The sequence below is a fragment of the Schistocerca piceifrons genome, chromosome 1 (genome assembly GCF_021461385.2).
Source record: "Schistocerca piceifrons isolate TAMUIC-IGC-003096 chromosome 1, iqSchPice1.1, whole genome shotgun sequence".
Lineage (NCBI taxonomy): Eukaryota > Metazoa > Arthropoda > Insecta > Orthoptera > Acrididae > Schistocerca > Schistocerca piceifrons.
Genome location: NC_060138.1, coordinates 527,886,431 through 527,906,866, shown reverse-complemented (window position 1 = coordinate 527,906,866; position 20,436 = coordinate 527,886,431). Strand labels below are relative to the sequence as shown.

General features: G+C 43.4%; 1 protein-coding gene across 1 annotated transcript in view; it reads right to left on the bottom strand.

Moving 5' to 3' along the window:
• Positions 1-20,436, bottom strand: part of LOC124798491 (protein retinal degeneration B) — a 565,476-nt gene that overhangs the window by 234,193 nt on the left and 310,847 nt on the right. Inside the window, 1 exon segment of the mRNA XM_047261931.1 lies at positions 13,252-13,384. Coding sequence (XP_047117887.1) covers positions 13,252-13,384 — 133 coding nt within the window.

Below are 20,436 nucleotides of genomic sequence, written 5' to 3'. Positions count from 1 at the left end.
AAACCAGTATTATTTCGAAAAGAACTGTGAACTTTCTGTTTCCAGCGATTATACGTGTGATACATTGTACATGTTGATAAGAGTGCAGGTTTCTAATATCTGTAAATGATTATCTTTGCTAGTATTACTTTTGTTTCGCTGAAGCAGTTTTTTCACGTGCTATTGAATGTATGTTACCCAAGTGCTACATATATTTGTGGAAGTGCATACCCTTTAGGGTGCAATAAATACGAACAATGCTACGCATCAAGAAATTAAATAAAAGGAAATTCCGTGGTAACCAGTTCACAACAAAGCAAGCCTCACTGTTGAAAGTAATCTATGTATCTGTTCTTCTGGGAAGAAACTCCCACATGGCACGCCTTCTGGTGATTAAAATTTTGTGTTAACAATGACGTTGTTTGTAATGGATTTGTTGTATGTAAATAATGTGATGGTGTAGGCTGGCTGAAAATAACTGAACAACAAAGTAGCAGGAAGGGTTTAGTTGTCAAAACTAGTTGTTCTGTGTAGATCCTGCAATAAATCTACCTCGAAAATGACTTCGAACATTGTGCATAATTCATATGATGCGAATTTGAAGTTAGTGTATGCAATGCGTGCAATAGGAAAAGGAAAAAGGGCTTGTGGTTTGATGGACCTCCCTCCTCCCCATGGACCTCCCTCCCCCCCTCAGTAGGTTCAGCAAGTACATAAAAATACTTTTAGGTGCCTTGACGGTTGTGTCTAAACCATCTATGAAACGTGCAGTAGAAGAAACTGTAAATATCAGTGGAACCAGGGACATTGCTGTTGCACTTATGAGACATGGCAACGTCGATGACATCGTTCCTTGAATGGTGGTGTAAGTACTACTACTCTGGAGAATGGGAAAGTTGTTAATGTTGAGTGCTTATCTAAGTACTGCAACACCTGCCATGGTAACACTGAAGGACATATTGAACATCTGTGTTCTAAGAATTATGATGGTTACAGTGGAGGTATGGAGTGTGATGGAGCTCTAAAAATATTTCAGAAGTCGGTGCCTGTTTGTAAAGTTAGATATACGAAGTACGTAGGCGATGGGGACTCTAAAGCTTTCAATAAAATTAATGAATTCAATGTTTATGGTGATACGTTGGTAACAAAACTGGAGTGTTTTAGACATGCGCAGAAGAGGATGAGAGCTACATAGAGGAAGCTACGGACTGAAATGAAAAGAAAGTTCGTTATCTGATGGAAAATCTCTGCCTGGACGAGGCTGGGCGACAGAAACTGAAATAGACCTCCTTCAGAGTTATTATGGACTAAATGCTGGTGTACTCTTTGTGGGAGATTCTTCAGCAGTTGGTTGTTTATTCCGTCGCTGCTTCCTGCTTTCCTGGTGTTCAGGTAACGAAGTTCACCGCAACTTCTTCCTCTGAAATCGGCTCGATATGTCTTCTTCATTCCTAGCTGCTAGGAAGATCGGTAGTTGGTCGTCAACCCGACGACTGTGCGCTCGTCCACAACGTCGGCCACTGGCGTGAAATTAGCGATGAATGCATTGGCGAACACGCTGGCTTTTGCATCTGGCTCACTGAAGTATTCGTTGCCAACTTGTAGCGGTGGTACGAGCAGTCGGCGCCGCAGGAGGTTCCTCTCGATTCTCCAGGCGCTGTCGTCGTCTCGGTTGAGAGTGGACAATAAGTTTGTTCCTCTGTGTTCCTATTTTCTTCGACTGCTATCTTTATCTCCCGTCGCATGCGGTTGACGCGGCGTTTGGTGTCGCATTGGTGAGAGAATTGCCGTTCAGGGAACAATCTATTCTTCTCGGTGATATCTGCCAGGATGTGTGACGGTAACTGCCGCGAAAAGTCTCGTGGTCGCCGCGGTCGTCTCGAGATGGTTGAGTTTGCTGCTTCTAGTATCACAAGGTTGCGGAAAGCTAGGGCTGCGTCGCCCCCGACGACTTAGGGGTTAGCCGCGCCTACCGGAGACACTAGGATTTCCGCTCGGAAACGATCGCAGTTCAAGTTTCTGTAACGTGAACGCTGATCTGGAAAGGAGGCGCCGATCACGTCCATCTCTTAGATCACTGGGACATGGTCGGATGATGGGACGTTCCGCGTTTCGGCGTACGTGAACTGTCCGATACCCTTCAGTAGTACGAAGTCGATCACTTCCGGTCGGACTCGGACGGAGAAGTGTGCGGGTTCAAACGACCCCAGGCAGGCTGCGCCGTTTAGATTAACAACGCGGGAGAGCCGGCGCCCATTGGAGTTGGTGAGGTGGGAGTTCCATTCAGAGTTTTTCTCACTGAAATCCTCCGCAATGAAAAGTCGACCCTCGAGTGACAGCAGAGAATTCAAATCCTCGTGTTATCAGTCTATCGGGGCTGCCGATATACCGACACGAAGAAATCTTCCCGGCGGTGGTGTTGACGGCCACACCCGTGGCCTTCAACATGTCGAGCTCCGGCAGGTAGACTCGATGATGACGCAGCGATCTCTTAACGAAGGTGGCAGTGCCTGTCGTGACAGTGCTCTGTCGTCTCGGTAGCGGCAATTGCTTGCTGCTCGCACGTTCACCTCGTTTGATGAATGTTTCCTGCACCAGAGAGATGTCAATATCCTTGTCATGTACGAATTGGCTAAATTCGCCCTGCTGGGGACACAGTCCGTTCACATTGAACGTGTATATGGTCAAACCATGGCTTTGGGCATTACCCATGATGTCCCTGGATTTTGACGGCGTTGGCCTGGAGAGCCGCCGCTGCTGCTTCGACGAGTGCTGGAATTTGGCGCATAAGCTGGCTCAATGCCCGCAGGAACGTAGTGAGTTCGCTGGCGTCCGCTCTTTGCCGCTGTTATTTATCCCTCGCGGGTCCAGGTGTGACTGCGTGCGCCGAAGGCGCGCGTTGAATCCGATGGTGGGAGGAAGCGTCCGCTACGGTAAGTTGGGAGGGCGGGGGGGGGGGGGGGGCAGCATCTCTTTACTCTTTGGCGGCCGTGGCGGAATGAGTTCGTGTCCATTTGCACCGTTGCTCCTTGATAGAGCTTAGTACTGGTTCCCAGGCCTTACTGAGTTGCTAACCTGTCTCCCTGTTGACAACGTTTTCTGTTATCCAAATTTCTATGGCCCCTTTGAAGATACAGCCCCAGCAATTATTTATGGAGGCAAGTACTTTCGTCTCGTCGTAATTCGCTGTGTGTCCAATGTTTACGCAATGTTCTGCTAGAGCAGATTGGCTTGGTTGGCCTAGGAGTGTGTAGCGTTTGTGTTCTTTGCATCGATCTTCCACTGTAAGAACTGTTTGGCCGATATTGCATTTGCCACAGCCGCACAATTTTTTTATACGCCCTTTTTCTTGAGGCCGACATTGTCTTTCACTGTTCCTAGTAAGGCGCGCGTCTTAGCCGGTGGCCAGAAGACTGCGTCGATCTTGTATTGCCTCAGTAGTCCCCCTATTTAGGACGACACGTTGCCTGCAAAAGGTAGAAACGCCACGCCTTTTTCTCTTCTTCCGTTTGTTCATGTTGGTCGCTACTGCCCTTCTGTTGTCGGAAGGCCCTTTGGACTTGGCGACTGTCGTATCCATTCTTGCATAACAAAGTCTCCAGGTGTTTGAGTTCTGTTGACAGGATCTGCTCGTCCGAGATCGTACGTGCTCTGTGTACCAAGGTGTTAAGCACTCTGTTTAGCTGAGCCGTATGGTGGCAGCTGGAAGGATGTAGGTACAGGTCAGTGTGTGTGGCTTGCGGCACACACTGTGACCTAGTGAGCCATTTGACCTGCGCTGCACCAAGACATCAAGTAAGGGTACTCGTTCATCTTTCCCGATTTCCATAGTGAACTGTATGCCATTATGGATGGAATTTAGATGTTTTAGAAATGTTTGTAAATGATACTTTCCATGTGGCCAGATTACAAATGTGTCGTCCACTTATCGAAAGAAACATACAGGCTTCAGTTAGGCGGTTTTCAGGGCTACTTCTTCGAAACTCTCCATGAATAAGTTCGCTACCACCGGAGTGAGAGAGTGCTCCCCATGGCCACTCCGTCGATCTACTCGTAGTACTGGCCGTTGAAGACAAAAGTAGGTCGATGTTAACACATGTCTGAAAAGTTGTGCCAGTTCTGCCCCAGACTTCTCACTGATTAAGTTGATAGAATCTTCCAGGGGGACTCGTGTAAATAGTGACACGACTTCAGAGCTGGCCATAAAGTCTGATTATTGTGAAGCTAGCTCCTTTAGGAGGCCAATGAAGTCCGTCGAATTCCGGATGTGGTGCACATATTCGCCCACGAAGAGTCGTAGCAGGCCCGCCAGGTTCTGTACCAGGGGATACGTCGGTGCCCCTATGTTACTAACTATCGGTCGTATCCCATCTTCGTGCGTCTTTGGAAAGCCATATATTCTTAGTGCTACCGTCGAGTGTTGTCGAAGCCTCTTGATGTCCTTATCATCGAGCGCGCCATTTTTCAGCAAGTTGGAGGTGCTTTTTTGTATCTTCTTCGTTGGGTCTTTTAATTTTCCGATATCATGGATCCTCTAGTAATTGCAGCATCTCCTGTTCACAGTCGCGTCTCAAGAATGGCAGTAGCGTTCCCATTGTCGGGAGTGAGAACGACTATCTCTGTATTTTCTCTGAGGTTGCGTAGTGCTGTTCTTTCCGCTCTGGAGATATTGCTTCTGGCCGGTGTTGCTCTCGAAAGAATCCGGCACGTTTCCTTCCTGACTTTTTCAACCTTTTCGTCTGGTAGCCCTCGGATTGCTTGTTCAACTGAAGATATTATTTCAGTGAACGGAAGAGTTACAGGTGTTGGCGCAAAGTTTGAAGAATGTTTATAGCTATGTCGTCAAGTGGTTTTCCCGTGAGATTGATCACGAAGCGTCGTGTGGTCCCTGTTTCTTCTTGCAGTTTCCCACGTAGTAGTACACACTTAATGAAAATCCACGGAGAAGCAGATCACTACCACCAACATCTACCGTAGCCTTCGCTTCTACCACCAGCCGACACGCGGCGCGCCGTCGGCGCACGAAATCGCAACTGGATCCGCGAGGGATAAATACTAGCGGCAGAGAGCGGACGGATGATGACGGAACGGTTATTCGCCGGAATATCCTGGTCATTCAGCAATCGTATCTGGATGTACACCCGAAAGCTCTTCAAAGAGAAATAATGATGTACATAATTACAATCCCAGAAGAAGAAAAATGACATTCATTAAGCTACATTAAGGTTGTCTGTAGCATTAACGGAGTCCACAATGCTGCAACCAGAAGTTTTGATCACTTACGCGGTGATATACAACGCCTGACAGAATGCAAAGTAAAATCTGAAACTAAACCGGAAACGTTTATCTTTGACAACTACTCTTATTTCGCATAAAACTGTAATTGTATTGTGTAAATGGTGACGGGGAGGAATTACTAAGTGTGTTTGTCTTTAATTAAGAAAGTAATAAATTATGAGTGTGGAAACATATACAAAGTGTCCAATTTATCTTGACCACCCTAAATAACTGTTTGTCCAGATGCAAATTACAAAATATATCATGCAAATGTTCTTTAGCCATGAGGGGGACATCAATCAGCATGACTGCCTTCGTTGTAGCTTTGTTTTTTTTTTACAAAGATATGAACAGCGGTATGACTTTCCTAAATGGCACTCTGTATTTTTTATTCGGTAATTCATTTCCTCTCCTAAAGACCTATTCAAAAATGTATCACAGTGTACCATTCACTGAAAAACAACGTTATTAATTACATAACACAACATTGACGTTGGCGCTCCCAGTGCTTAGTGCAGGTTCAAATGGCTCCAAGCACTATGCGTCTTAACATCTGAGGCCATCAGTCCCCTAGACTTAGTACTACTTAAACCTAACTAACCTAAGAACATCCCACACATCCATGCCCGAGGCAGGATTCGAACCTGCGACCGTTGCGGTCGCGCTGTTCCGGACTAAAGCGCGTAGAACCGCCTCGGTCACAGCGGCCGGCCTTAGTGCAGGTACTCGGAGTAATGGAACACATCCACGTACTGACGTTGACAGAGTTGTGGGAGTAGAACATACACCAACGAAGAGAAAGTAGAAATGCTACTCATTTATGGGGAATGTAAGTTAGCAGAACAGTAACTGAAATACTTTTTCTTATGTACAGGTACATTTAGTACAGTTTAGTCCTTTTAAATACTGTTATGTAGAGTAGGCATACAGTAAAGACTGTCCTTACAAACTGCATCGACATAACGTTTCTTTTATTGTTGCTGTTGAAGGTAGGCGAAATGCTACGCAGGCACCGAAACTGTACAGAGAGCGACGTCCTGACAAGAACCCACCTTCCCCACGGATGTTTTCTTGCCCTATTGCGACGCTTCAGGAAACGGGAAGTTTCAACCCACGACAACGCAATCGTCGTAGCACTTACACAGACGAAGCTGCCGAAGTTACTGTTCTCGCTCCCGTTGCTATGAATCCACATGTGAGCAAACGACAGCTTGAACACGAGAAGTTAGTCTCGAACATACACTTCGTTAGGTTGGCAACAAATAGGTGAACATATCAAAGAAGATGAAACACGTAATGGAGTCGCAATATTTACATTGTGAAAAACAGTGTACGACGAAATAGTTGTGTCGAGTGACAAAAGAACAATAGTCCACCACAAAAAAGAGTGAGAAACATGGTGAACAGTGTGTGGAAGGCGAGAACACAAATATGTGGTTATATAGCAGTGATAAAAGTGGTGGTGCGACCTCCAGACCAGATGTGAGGAAACGCAGATCAGCAAATCTTAAGTAATTACTTTTGTCGCCGGCCGAAGTGGCCGTGCGGTTAAAGGCGATGCAGTCTGGAACCGCAAGACCGCTACGGTCGCAGGTTCGAATCCTGCCTCGGGCATGGATGTTTGTGATGTCCTTAGGTTAGTTAGGTTTAACTTGTTCCAAGTTCTAGGGGACTAATGACCCCAGCAGTTGAGTCCCATAGTGCTCAGAGCCATTTGAACCATTTACTTTTGTCACAAAAAAAAATCGCGAAGTGAATTGTTTAATAATCTCAAACTAACAAAACTGTAACGTTATAGATCCCACTGATGATGCCTTATAACAGAAGGCGAAACGCGCATGGGATAAATGAAGTATATAGCAGCAGGAAAAGGCAGTTTTATTTTTAAAAAATCATGATACGCGGTCTAAGCGTTTAAGACCATTCGTTGATTACGTTTATAGTGTTGTACACTGCTGGATCATGTTCAAAAAAATTGTATATTTTTCTTACCTTGTAAATTAATGTTATTAATCACACATTGACTGACGCATCATAGGTAAGTTTTCAAAACGAGAAGACGTGTGAACTACAGTGAAACTAACGTACTGACAAGCTAATAAAACAAGAACTCTATTCTGCATGCAGTTGTGTTTCTCTGACATTTCAATAATCGTTCACTTTGTTGACATCCACAAAATACGACAGCATGCCTTGGTTCTTTCCTCACTGTGCACATCTTTGGGTATACGTGAGTATATATACAATTTTTATGTTCATAAACATTTGAGTGTGTGAAATTAAGAGCATCTGTTGTATAACAGTTGTGCTAAACAACAATTTTATAGAACTACAGCCACTGGCAGTAATAACAACAACAGTAATAACAATAAGATGCATAGCTTATCTGACGAAAGAAAGAATTGTACGCAATACAGTAGAATTTGGAACAATAACGAAAGAATGTGTAAGCTTTCACAACTCTCCATTTCACTTCACGTTTTTGTGTAAGTGGGAGTTTTCGTGCTTTTCCATTTTTTCGGACAAATGTACAAGATTCCTAACAGACATGTTAGTTCACGAATTAACATCCCGGCTGAAAATCAGATATTCTTACGCTGTACCCACACAGTAACTTGTGCTAACTGTACACGTAGTTGTTAAATGTTCGCTTGTAGTCATGCTTATTTGATTTCGTCACTCTCTCAATCAAAGAACCTGTTCTTGGAAGCCCTAATTCCTTTGGGGCTAACTTCTCCTGGTAATTTACTTTTCTGTTCCCAGAATGAGATTTTTACTCTGTAGCGGATGGTGCGCATTTATGAAACTTCCTGGGTGATTACAGCTGTGTGCCGGACCGAGGCTCGAACTCGGGACATTTGCCTTTCGTGGGGTGAGTGCTCTACCGGTTGAGCTACCCAAGCATGACTCACGACCCGTCCTCACAGCTTTATTTTTCTGTTAGCAAACAAATACAACATAGCTCATGTTTACACTGTACACGAAAGCCGTTTTCCGGACAGTAAATAACCAACTCCAAACACTCCGGCCATCCTGATTTAGGTTTTCCGTGATTTCCCTAAATCACTTCAGGCAAATTCCGGGATGGTTCCTTTGAAAGGGCACGGCCGACTTCCTTCCCCGTCCTTTCCTAAGCCGATGAGACTGATGACTTCGCTGTCTGGTATCCTTCCCCAAACAATCCAATCCAAACACAACGTGTCGTTTGCTGAAATGACTAAACTCAAGTAGCAATGTCTACCAACATGGTCACTTGACTAGAATACAAATGAGACGTGAAATCCATAAGGGGCTAAAGAAAGCACACAACTGTCGATCCCACAACTAAATTAATTTCAGAGAAACCAGTGATACAGCTTTTCGTGAACTTTGATGTACACAGTGTGGATCTACAGCACAAATAAACTCGACTCAACGTAAGATCAACAGATTTCAGAAGCATGAATAAATTTTACAAAATCACAACCGACGGTGATGTGCTGTAGGCCCTTACGATTTTCACAAGGGAGTAATTCCTGTTTTCATGCTTCACCCGTGTTTGGTTTTTGACGAGTTATCCACTGGACATAGATGAAGATGAAATGGGTGAAATTGGAGATATGATACTACGTGAAGAATTTGACAGAGCACTGAAAGATCTAGGTCAAAACAAGGCCCCGGGGGTAGACAACATTCCATTAGAACTATTGATAGACCTGACAAAACTCTACCATCTGGTGAGCAAGATGTATGAGACAGGCGAAATGCCCTCAGACTTCAAGAAGAATATAATTATTCCAATCCCAAAGAAAGCAGGTGTTGACAGGTGTGAAAATTACCGAACTATTAACTTAATAAGTCACGGCTGCAAAATACTAACACGAATTCTTTAAAGACGAGTGGGAAAACTGGTAGAAGCCGACCTTGTGGAAGATCAGTTCGCATTCCGCAGAAATGTAACACGTGAGGCAATACTAACCCTACGACTTATCTTAGAAGATAGATTAAGGAAAGGTAAACCTGCGTTTCTAGCATTTGTAGACTTAGAGAAAGCTTTTGATAATGTTGACTGGAATACTCTTTTTCAAATTCTGAAGGTGGCAGGTGCCAAATACAGGGAGCAAAAGGCCATTTACAATTTGTACAGAAACCATAAGGCAGTTATAAGAATCGAGGGGCATTAAAGGGAAGCAGTGGTTAGGAAGGGAGTGAGACAGGGTTGCAGCCTATCCCTAATATCATCCAATCTGTATATTGAGCAAGCAGTAAAGGAAACAAAAGAAAAATTCGGAGTAGGTATTGAAATCCATGGAGAAGAAATAAAAACTTTGAGGTTCGCCGATGACATTGTAATTCTGTCAGAGACAGCAAAGGACTTGGAAGAGCAGTTGAACGGAATGGATGGTGTCTTGAAGGGAGGATATAAGATGAACATCAACAAAGGCAAAACGAGGATAATGGAATGTAGTCGAATTAAGTCGGGTGATGTTGAGGGTATTAGATTAGGAAATGAGACACTTAAAGTAGTAAAGGAGTTTTGCTATTTGGGGAGCAAAATAACTGATGATGGTCGAAGTAGAGAGGATATAAAATGTAGACTGGCAATGGCAAGGAAATCGTTTCTGAAGAAGAGAAATTTGTTAACATCGAGTATAGATTTAAGTGTCAGGAAGTCATTTCTGAAAGTATTTGTATGGAGTGTAGCCATGTATGGAAGTGAAACATGGACAGTAAATAGTTTGGACAAGAAGAGAATAGAAGCTTTCGAAATGTGGTGCTACAGAAGAATGCTGAAGATTAGATGGTTAGATCACATAACTAATGAGGAGGTACTGAATAGGATTGGGGAGAAGAGGAGTTTGTGGCACAACTTGGCCAGAAGGAGGGATCGGTTGGTAGGACATGTTCTGAGGCATCAAGGGATCACCAATTTAGTATTGGAGGGGAGCGTGGAGGGTAAAAATCGTAGGGGGAGACCAAGAGATGAATACACTAAGCAGATTCAGAAGGATGTAGGTTGCAGTAGGTACTGGGAGATGAAGAAGCTTGCACAGGATAGAATAGCATGGAGAGCTGCATCAAACCAGTCTCAGGACTGAAGACCACAACAACAACATACAAGAAGAGAACTGAAGCTTTCGAAATGTGGTGCTACAGAAGAATGCTGAAAATTAGGTGGGTAAATCACGTAACTAATGAGGAGGTACTGAGCAGAATTGGGGGGAAGAGGAATTTGTGGCAGAGCTTGACTAGAAGAAGGGATCTGTTGGTAGAACATGTTCTGGGGCATCAAGGGATTATCAAATCAGTATTTGAGGGCAGCATGGAGGGTAGAAATCATAGAGGGAGACTAAGAGATGAATACACTAAGCCAATTCAGAAGGATGTATGGTGCAGCAGTTACTTGGAGATGAAGAAGCTTGCACAGGATAGAGCAGCATGGAGAGCTGCATCAAACCAGTTTCTGGACTGAAGACCACAACAACAACATCCACTGGACCAGCAGTGGCTGAAAAGAGCACTTTAACACCTAAACTTATAACACCTTGCAGATTTACTGCTTTTCCTTTCTTTTGAATGCTGTTAAAAATAATATAGATGCAGAAATCTGAAATATACAGCACTTCTATCGCGCTATGCCACATTGCTGCCTCTCTAGATTCAGTGAAACTTGGGGCGCGAGCACACCGTCAGTTGTGCACGTTTTAAGAGCTTCTGCGCATGCGCGACTGGCATGACGTTATTGCCTTATGGGTGAAATACATGCGAATCAGATAAACAATGTGCACAGGTCGTCACGTGCACAGCTAGGCCTTACCACTGAACTACAAGTCTAGATCAATGCCACTAGATGGTAGCACACTCCACTGGCTTGGCAATTGGCGTAAATCCCGTTAGGTGGTAGCACACTTGTTGAATAAGCCAATTCACACAACATAATAGTAAAATTAAGGAGTCCACAACCCCACGACGACTACCGCAGTACACTTAACCCCTCCGCCGCCCCACACCGAACTACTCTTTCAGGGTTATCTTGCACATACTTAAGTTGATAATCAAACTGAAGTTGCATTCTGCAGTCAACCACATTGTTGGCGAGAGTGCAATCACATTATTGGCTATGCTCAATCAGGTTCAAACTTTACTATTAGACGATAGGTGGCTGCCACGATGACTTTCATATACGGCTAAAGTGACAATGCAATGACAAACCACGTTTTAAACTTACATCAGTTGCATACGACTAACATGTTCTACTACTTATGTAAGGTAGAAAGAAATATGAAATACAGTCATGGTTGCCACAAGTTTCCCCAAGTGAAATTCCCTGATATTTCTCTGATTTCCATCCAAGTTTTAGCATTTTTGCCTGACAAATTTTGGGATCTCACGAGTAAGTACAGACGTAAGTTGACACAAAAATTATAGGCTGTCTGTGTTTTGAAATGTCTTGAGTACTAACATCCACATCTTTTAGATGGAGAAAGCAAGCCACATGTTACGTGTGTTTTTAATTAAGACCACTGATTTATTTCAATAAAACGAAACACAATTGGTGACAAAAATACGAATTTCACAGGAGTCAGAACACAAATTTAAGATACCTTCACTGGTTCCAGAAATAATTTCAGGAAAAAGAAGGCGTCTTGAAAGAAGTTTATAAGGCAGACAAGAATTGGGTAAACCAACAGTGTAGGTGACCACCAATAAAATGTTGGTTTTCGCTATTGTCGGCTATTACCCATTGTGTAATATCTACTATTTTACAAGTATTTTGTGATTTTTGTTCTGAGAAATATAAGAGTACATAGCGTACAAACCACCAGCGACTGACAATTTTCTTACTATTATTGTCTATACTTTCTAAAATGTAAACTACTTTTTAAGTGCCAAAAGGTACTAGAACAAATAAAATGTCTATAAAACGCCACACTGTACAACATACTTGCGGTGAGACAATCGCAATTCCTGAAATCCTCACCCATGGCCTCTGGCCTGCCGTAGGGCATCGCAATCCAGGGCCCATGGATAAACCACAAAAATCCAAAAACCTTACGCCACACAGAAACAGACCAGCCCTGCGAGCAGATCGGTGAGACTAGATCCGACGGGCAGGGCCCGCACATTAGCGGGCTTCAGATCGGCATACCCGATCCGTTAGAGATACCCACAAAATGGCCTGTAGTTCCGGCCGTGGAAGTCCAGCCGTGTGGCCAGCTATTCACGTGTCACAGACACCATGTTGATGAAATGAGACTGTGGTGATCAATCCATACAACAGATAACGTGCGCAAATACTCTGATAATCAATACTAATGAGGATAGATAGCAACTTACCGTAAAGATGATTCCTGAGGCACGTAGAAAACTCTACCACACTCTCACATCTAAACTTTTGGCCATAGCATTTGTCAGAAAACGAGAGCACACACTCAATCACACAATTACTTAGAAACAACTCATGGACACATGATGGCAACTCCAACTGCTGTGTCAGCAGTCTCTGAAAATCAGATCCAAATAAATGGCTCCTCATGCCTCCCTGCCTTTCGTCGACAGCAGCTAGGCTAGCGGAAAGGAGTGGTGCAGCACAGACTGCAATCAGAGAGGAATGGTAGAAAGGGAAGAAGCAGAATGAGAGAGTAGGGAAGCGGTGCACATACTCAGCTGTGCCCGACCAGCGACGATGCATGACATCTCAATAAAGAAACGATTTAATCTACTGAGATAAAAACAAGATTTTTCCAGTGTTTTTTTCCAAATTTACCTGATTTTCTTGACATGTTTGAAATTTCCTGATTTCCCTGATCCAGAACTTGTGGCAACCCTGACAGTGCTGCTTTGAATGCTTTCAAAGTCAAATGGGCCCAGAAGGATCTATCTTCTCAACTATTGTGGCCGTCAGATTGCAAAGTGTCACCTGCATCTATCTAGTGCGGCTTAGCTGTAAAATACTGATGTCTGTGAATTATGTCCATGGCAGGCACGGAGTGCAGAACGAAAGACGTTGCTTACCTGGAAGGTGGCTGCCGACATGGTAGAGCTTGTGGGTGTACTGTCCCTTCCCACCGGGTCCGTCATCGTACGGTTCATTGACTAGAATTTCCACACCGCTGCCAGCTCCTTTGCTCTCTTCACGACTTTTTTTCTACAGAAAGACATTGAAATATATTAGTCATGATGTAATATGAAAATTTTGTTTACATCAAAAGAAAAGATAAGTGTGTGGTGTGTGTAAGAGGGATTTGTGAGGGGGGAGATGAAATGTGAGACTGTGTTGACAGTAAAAGCAACAGTAGTAAAAAAGGCACTTCTAATACTATGAAGCCGTCCGGACTGGCCGTGCGGTTCTAGGCGCTTCAGTTTGGAACCGCGTGACCGCCACGGTCGCAGGTTCGAATCCTGCCTCGGGCATGGATGTGTGTGATGTCCTTAGGTTAGTTAGGTTTAAGTAGTTCTAAGTTCTAGGGGACTGATGACCTCAGATGTTAAGTCCCATAGTGCTCAGAGCCATTTGAACAATTTTTTAAAAATATTATGACACTTCAGGGCACGAAAACTGACTCCAAATTGGAAAAATCGTTACCGGTTTGAAAAATTTAACTGCACCGTCTATTTTTTCAAAACAGCTATAATCAAACGCAACATGGAGGACCATTTAGAAATTAGCAACGAATTGGCAGAGCCATCTACCGGGACAACCTCTTGCGTTACACGAGGATGATACATGCGTGGAACACAATGAGTCACGGAACTCCCAGTTGTCTTCGTTACAGTCAGGAATCTGGCATGTATAAACATACTGCAAAACGATTGTGTGTTTTGTACACGAAGTGTAGAAGCACACTGAAAATGCAAATGAGGTCTTCTTCGCAGCTTATTGTGTGGCTACAAATTGTAACAAATATATATATATATAATCTGTTAACGTAAGCCGGCCGCGGTGGCCGAGCGGATCTAGGCGCTCTCAGTCCGGAACCGCGCTGCTGCTACGGTCGCAGGTTCGAATCCTGCCTCGGGTGTGTGTGACGTCCTTAGGTTTAAGTAGTTTTAAGTCTAGGGGACTGATGACCGCAGATGTGGAGTCCAATAGTGCTCAGAGCCATTTTAACCATTTTTTGTTAACATAATGTCACATCCAGGAAAGATATCCTGAAAATATATATATTTTTTGAAACTTGGGAAGCAGAACAGATATACATGATAGGCACACGCAAAACATAGAAGGAAGGACAAGGCCAAAGACAGTTTGTAAGAAGAAGTAGCTGCTTAACTCCAAGAATATAAGTGGTGTCCATGTAATAAAATGAGTCAAATCTGCAAAGAAACTAGTGAAACGGACTACAATCGGCAAAAGCAGCAGGAATTTCATGCCGCACTCACTGATTAAGTTTCTGTGGATTTGAAAACACATTTCTCGTCTAAAAGGGTTTTCAATGAATGCTACGATTACCACTGTGCTACTGTGAACGGTACATATTACAATGCACTCAGGTTTATTATTATATGTTAACATTGGCAGGAAGTGGGTATTCGTTTAATTACATTTGCCTATACGTATTGGGAAAACCACTACCCCGCTTAGTGACCGGTAGATATGGAAGTAACAGCATTACAAATAGCAGTTTTTCAGTTGATATTCAAGCCATTCTTCTGTTACTAAATGTCGTCAGCCGCTTGGAGCGCTAGCGTCGCTGCAGCTATCGAAATGCTACTCTATAGTGTTTAATGGTCCGCCCTCGTAGTCTCGCGGTAGCGTTCTCGCTTCCCGAGCACGGGGTCCCGGGTTCGATTCCCGGCGGGGTCAGGGATTTTTCCTGCCTCGAGATGACTGGGTGTTGTGTCGTCTTCATCATCATCATTCATCCCCATTACGGTCGGAGGAAGGCAACGGCAAACCACCTCCATTAGGACCTTGCATAGTAAGGCGGTGCGGGTCTCCCGCATCGTTCCCCTACGCTCTGTAAAGAAGCATGGGACCTTAGTGTCTAATGACTGTTTGTCGTAGACAGTGGTGATACAATGAAATTTAAGTGTGATAAAGATGTAGCTCATTATAGTTCTATTACGTGCTGTGATTTTATCACTCACTGCTGTTTATTCTCTGATCTCATATTTATTTCTTTGCTTTTAATGCTATAATGTTTAGGTTCTCGAGTCGTTCTCGTCTGTATTAAAGGTTGTTAATAAAGTATTCGTACTAAGAACGCAACATTTTTTGCGACTACTAACGCTTGGAGTAGTGCCGCTTCGTATACCGAATACGAAAACACCGTGCCACGCATCTTCTGCATACTGAATCATAACTATCTAGACTGCAATATCCGACGTTGACTGAATGTGCTTACAAACGCACTCGATACCCATATCACAGTTAAACCATCAAACCATCACCGTTGGGACAACAAAATTCTGTTCTATGGTCTGCACAAAGGCAGTTTGTGTTAGCCTACATAACCTTCGACGAAACCAAGTATAGTAAGGTAATGTTGTCACCACACTCAATGAGGACATGGCCATGGCAATGTAGGATATTTTGGCTTCACCACCAAGCACTGATAAGTACGCTGCCATTAAAAATTCTCTAATCAATCGCTCAAGTCGCAATTTGAAACCAAGCGATTAGAAAAGTTACTCTTTTACAATTGCTGCGTCGCCTATGGACCCCAGCAAGCAATGCAGAAAATGAAGACATTCTAGGAAACATCTGGCTGACGCACCTACCGTCTAACGCACAGATGGTATGCGCCACCGAGCTCGAAGCCCATACAAGATGTATCTGTCTGCTTGTGTTACAGCCGTATGCCAACACTCAAGACAGTGCCCTCGCTTCATTACAAGCACAAGATTGCTGACCTTCTCGCACAAGTCGTCTCTGTTCAACCGTAACAGTGCAGCTCCGAGTCACAGCGCCACTACTCACTGAGGCCAAGCCAGCAACGTTCACCTTCAGCTGCAAAGTTATGCTGATACCACTGATGGTTTGGTACCGAAGCTCGAAAATACTATTCGTGAGAGTTGGAAAATATAATCAGAAGTCAGTAATGACGGCAATGGATTCTCAGATGGCAGCCATCGACTGTCGCACAGAAAACAGATTTTAGGGGACACATGTGCCGACGCATCGGTGTACCTATCGTCTCAACCACGTCGCCAACAATTATTACAGTGGCCTCTCTGCTGTCAATGATTCAACAGTTAAGATACCTGGTCGCGTGACACTCTCACTGTACTTAAGCCTCTGACACTCTCACTGTACTTAAGCCTACGTCATGAGTTTATGTGGCAATAGTGGTAGATTTAGTATATCCCAGCCTCGAAGCAGATTTTATCATTTTGTAGTCTTCTATCGGATCTTCGCCACAGCTGCTTCTCCATAGAACTACTAACTTAGCGTCGTTTACGCTGTGCAGACAACACTGCCATAAGCACGGTCACTTGTGATTCTCCATATTTAGAAATTCTTAAACAGTTCCCAGAGATAACTCAGCAGCTATCCATACTAACGGCTGTCCAACAAAAAACTGGTTCAAATGGCTCTGAGCACTATGGGACTTAACTTCTGAAGTCATCAGTCTCTAGAACTTAGAACTATTTAAACCTAACTAACCCAAAGACGTCACACACATCCATGCCCGAGGCAGGATTCGAACCTGCGACTGTAGCGGTTGCGCGGTTCCAGACTGTAGCGCCTAGAACCGCTCGGCCACCCCGGCCGGCTGGCTGTCCAACACTTAGGAATGCATTATAGTTTTACCACGCCAGTACCACCAACTGACCGTCGATCTCGTCAACTACCACCCGAGAAACTGAATGTAGCGAAGAATAAATTTTCTTTATGTTCACCATAAGGATCTGTCGTCCACCGAACAGTAGTTGGGCATCGCCTCCCTACATATTTCCGAATGAAATACAACAACCCTTTGTTTTACATTCCTTTTTCGATACTCTTAAGGAAATACTCTCCGAAGAGGCAATTCACTGAAAGTTTCGTAATTCCGATTCTATATAATAAGTGATTTCGTATAATACAGTAAATTTCATAAAATTTGTTGTTTCATTTGTTTACTTGTATTTCATGTTCGTCCAATATATGCTAGCATTATTTTGCATTCACTAATTAAGCCATAATTAAGAAAAATTAGGTTGGCACTGTTTTTTTTCACTGTTTTGTATAATGCAATGTATATCTTCTGTAAAAATCTTTTATATTGTATACGCCAGTTTGGGCTATGCATCAATACGAAAGGTTTTGTGTATAGTTATTATGAATAACTTTGCGCTTTTAATTGTTATTTTTATAAATTTGCACTATAGTTTTGTTAACTTCACTGTTAAGAACATATAAATAGGGGGAGCCGAAGGCTCAGGAAAGCTCGCTTGGAGACAGTTAACAGACGAGACCACTGTGTCGTACGTCAGTGTATAATAATACAATTGTTGTATACAGTTTTGTGACTCTGCAGCCTGTTATGCGGAGTGGGCTCTCACCAAGAAGTTGTGCAGTTTGTCATTAATAAATCACTATTAAACGTCATGGTACCTGGATTATTTCATGGAATTTACGTAACTAGATCCAGTTTGCAGATGAATGGACCAGGACGACGACGTAAGCAGCAGCGGCAGGAAGCAGATTACTCCGAGTTACACCGAACTAAGATATGTATAAGCAATTAACTAAATTTTATATATCACTGCAGAACTAATTACTAAAGTGTGATGTTTGGAAACTGTTCTAGCATAAACATATGTTTTTGTCTCAAAGTTATCCTTGAGTGGTGGAGGCCAGAGTGATCAAGAACAAAGACAACCCCACAATCACACGTTATTGATGTCATTGGAACACAAGTATAACAACAAACTTTTCAAATGCTCTGTTTAATCAAGCAATCTTTCAATGATTATTTTTGTTGTATTTCTGCCACAATTCCAGTCTCCCCTCTCCAAAAAATTTCGTTACACAAAGAAGACCTGATAGCGCCTATGCGGTAATTACCGGCAAGTTAACGTTAGAACAATTCCCGAGTGATATTCTATTCAGCATGTTTAAGATTTCTCATTCTATGTTCACAATAAACATCTCTTTTCCACAACAGACTTGGCATGAGCTTCGTACCAAATACCCACTGCTCTGGGAAACGTACCTAAGACCGCAGTCTGTACTCCATTTGGCTCATTACAGTTCACTGGGATGCCTTTTGGATTGTGCAACGCAGCACAAACATTCCAGTATTTTACAGCCGAAGCCATACGACACCTCGACTTCTCCTACATCAATACTGACGATTTTTTTGGTAATATCTGGAGCATTTATGACCAATCTTCACTTACCTTCGTTCACAAGGTTTACTCATCAATTCATCGAGATGGTTTTTGGAGCATCAGAAGTTTAATTCCTGAATCATACCGTTAACGCCCAAGGAATGCGGACACCGCAGGAGAGGATAGAAGCCATAAACAACTTCCTACAACCCAAACAATCTGAGAATTGCGAAGATTTCTTGGTCTGGCTAACTCTTTATCGCCGTTTCGTCTGCTATCACGCACTGCTTCCCGCTACACTGAATGATTTCTTACGACGTTCACCGAAACAAAGTGACAAATTACAGTGGACTAACGAAGAAGAAACTTTCTTTAATAACGTGAAGACATCTATCACTGAGGCTGCACTTTTAGCACATTCTGTTCTGCAAGCACCTCTCTCTTTGGTGGTTAAAATGTCTGCAACTGCAATAGGTGCTGCAAATCAACAAACAAACCAACAACGGCACTCCTTTGGTCAAGCTACTTCTGTTTCAACAAAGCTGGTCAACATACAACCGTGAGTTACATGTAGTGTATGCTATCGTAAAGAATTTCCTCAATATGCTTGAAGGCTGCCAGTTTATGCTGGTCTCACTGATCACAAGCCGCTAATTTATGTTTTTCGGCAGAGACTAAAGAAAGCATTGCCACTTCAACTACAGCACTTGGAATAAATAGTGTCATATTGTCCACACTCGGTACACTAGAAGACACCCTATCCCATGTAGGTAAGGCTATTATGGAGCACTTGCTTCGGCACAACTCAACAGTGAGTTGCAAGACTGACTTTTACATCCAACTGGTTTACCACTTCGTCACATCCATACAACTCATTCAAACAATATTGTATTGTGATGTTTCTATATAACAGGCGCACCCATTTGCAAAAATGAACTTTCCTCAACACGCAATCACGTTGCTGCATAATTTGTCCCAACTTAGGGTCCAGAGTACGTCAAGGGTGATTACGTGAATTTTGTGTGGCTGAATATGGACAAAGAGTGCACAGCTTTTGTGCACCAGTGTGTAGCCTGTCAATGTAATATGATCACCCATCCCATCAGGACACGCCTTGGTACTTCTGTCATCGAACCAGTCATCCGAACTTGTACAAATAGACATATTTGACCATTAGCGTTATCTGAAGGATACACTACTGTCCAAATGCCACTGACCATTTCACCCATTCGCTGAATCAGGTGCGACCACATTCTTTTGCTGATGGATAGCTAGTTTCGGAGTTCCATTCAATATCACCACCAATGAAGGCAGGCAGTTTGAGTTATGTCTATTCAAATCACTCGCTGTTTCGTTAGGTATGAAGCGTATTCAAACTGCAGCTTATCACAAAGCAGCAAATGGCTTAATTGAGCATTTGAACTGCCAATTAAAGGTAGCTGTGTGATACTGTGGTTCAAATGGCTCTGAGCACTATGGGACTTAACTTCTGAGATCATCATTACCCTAGAACTTAGAACTACTTAAACCTAACCAACCTAAGGACATCACACACATCAATGCCCGAGGCAGAATTCGAACCCGCGACCGTAGCGGTCGAGCGGTTCCAGACTTTAGCGCCTAGAACCGCTTGGCCACTCAGGCCGGCTGTGATACTGTGATTCACAATGTTGGACAAACTCTCTCAGTTGTCTTACGGGGTCTCTGCACTTCTGTCAAAGACAGTCTTAATGTCACAGCAGAACAATTGGTTTACTGTCAACAAATTCGACTGCCAGTGAATTCTTCGGCAACAGACCTAACTACCTTATTGAGGCATCATACTTCGTTCAATAATTTCGTTCACACCTTCGCAGCCCTTTCATTTTCGTTGACCTCTAGAAATTTAACCAAGTTCCTGTCAGACCTGTGTAAGCCTCTGCAGCCACCATATGACGG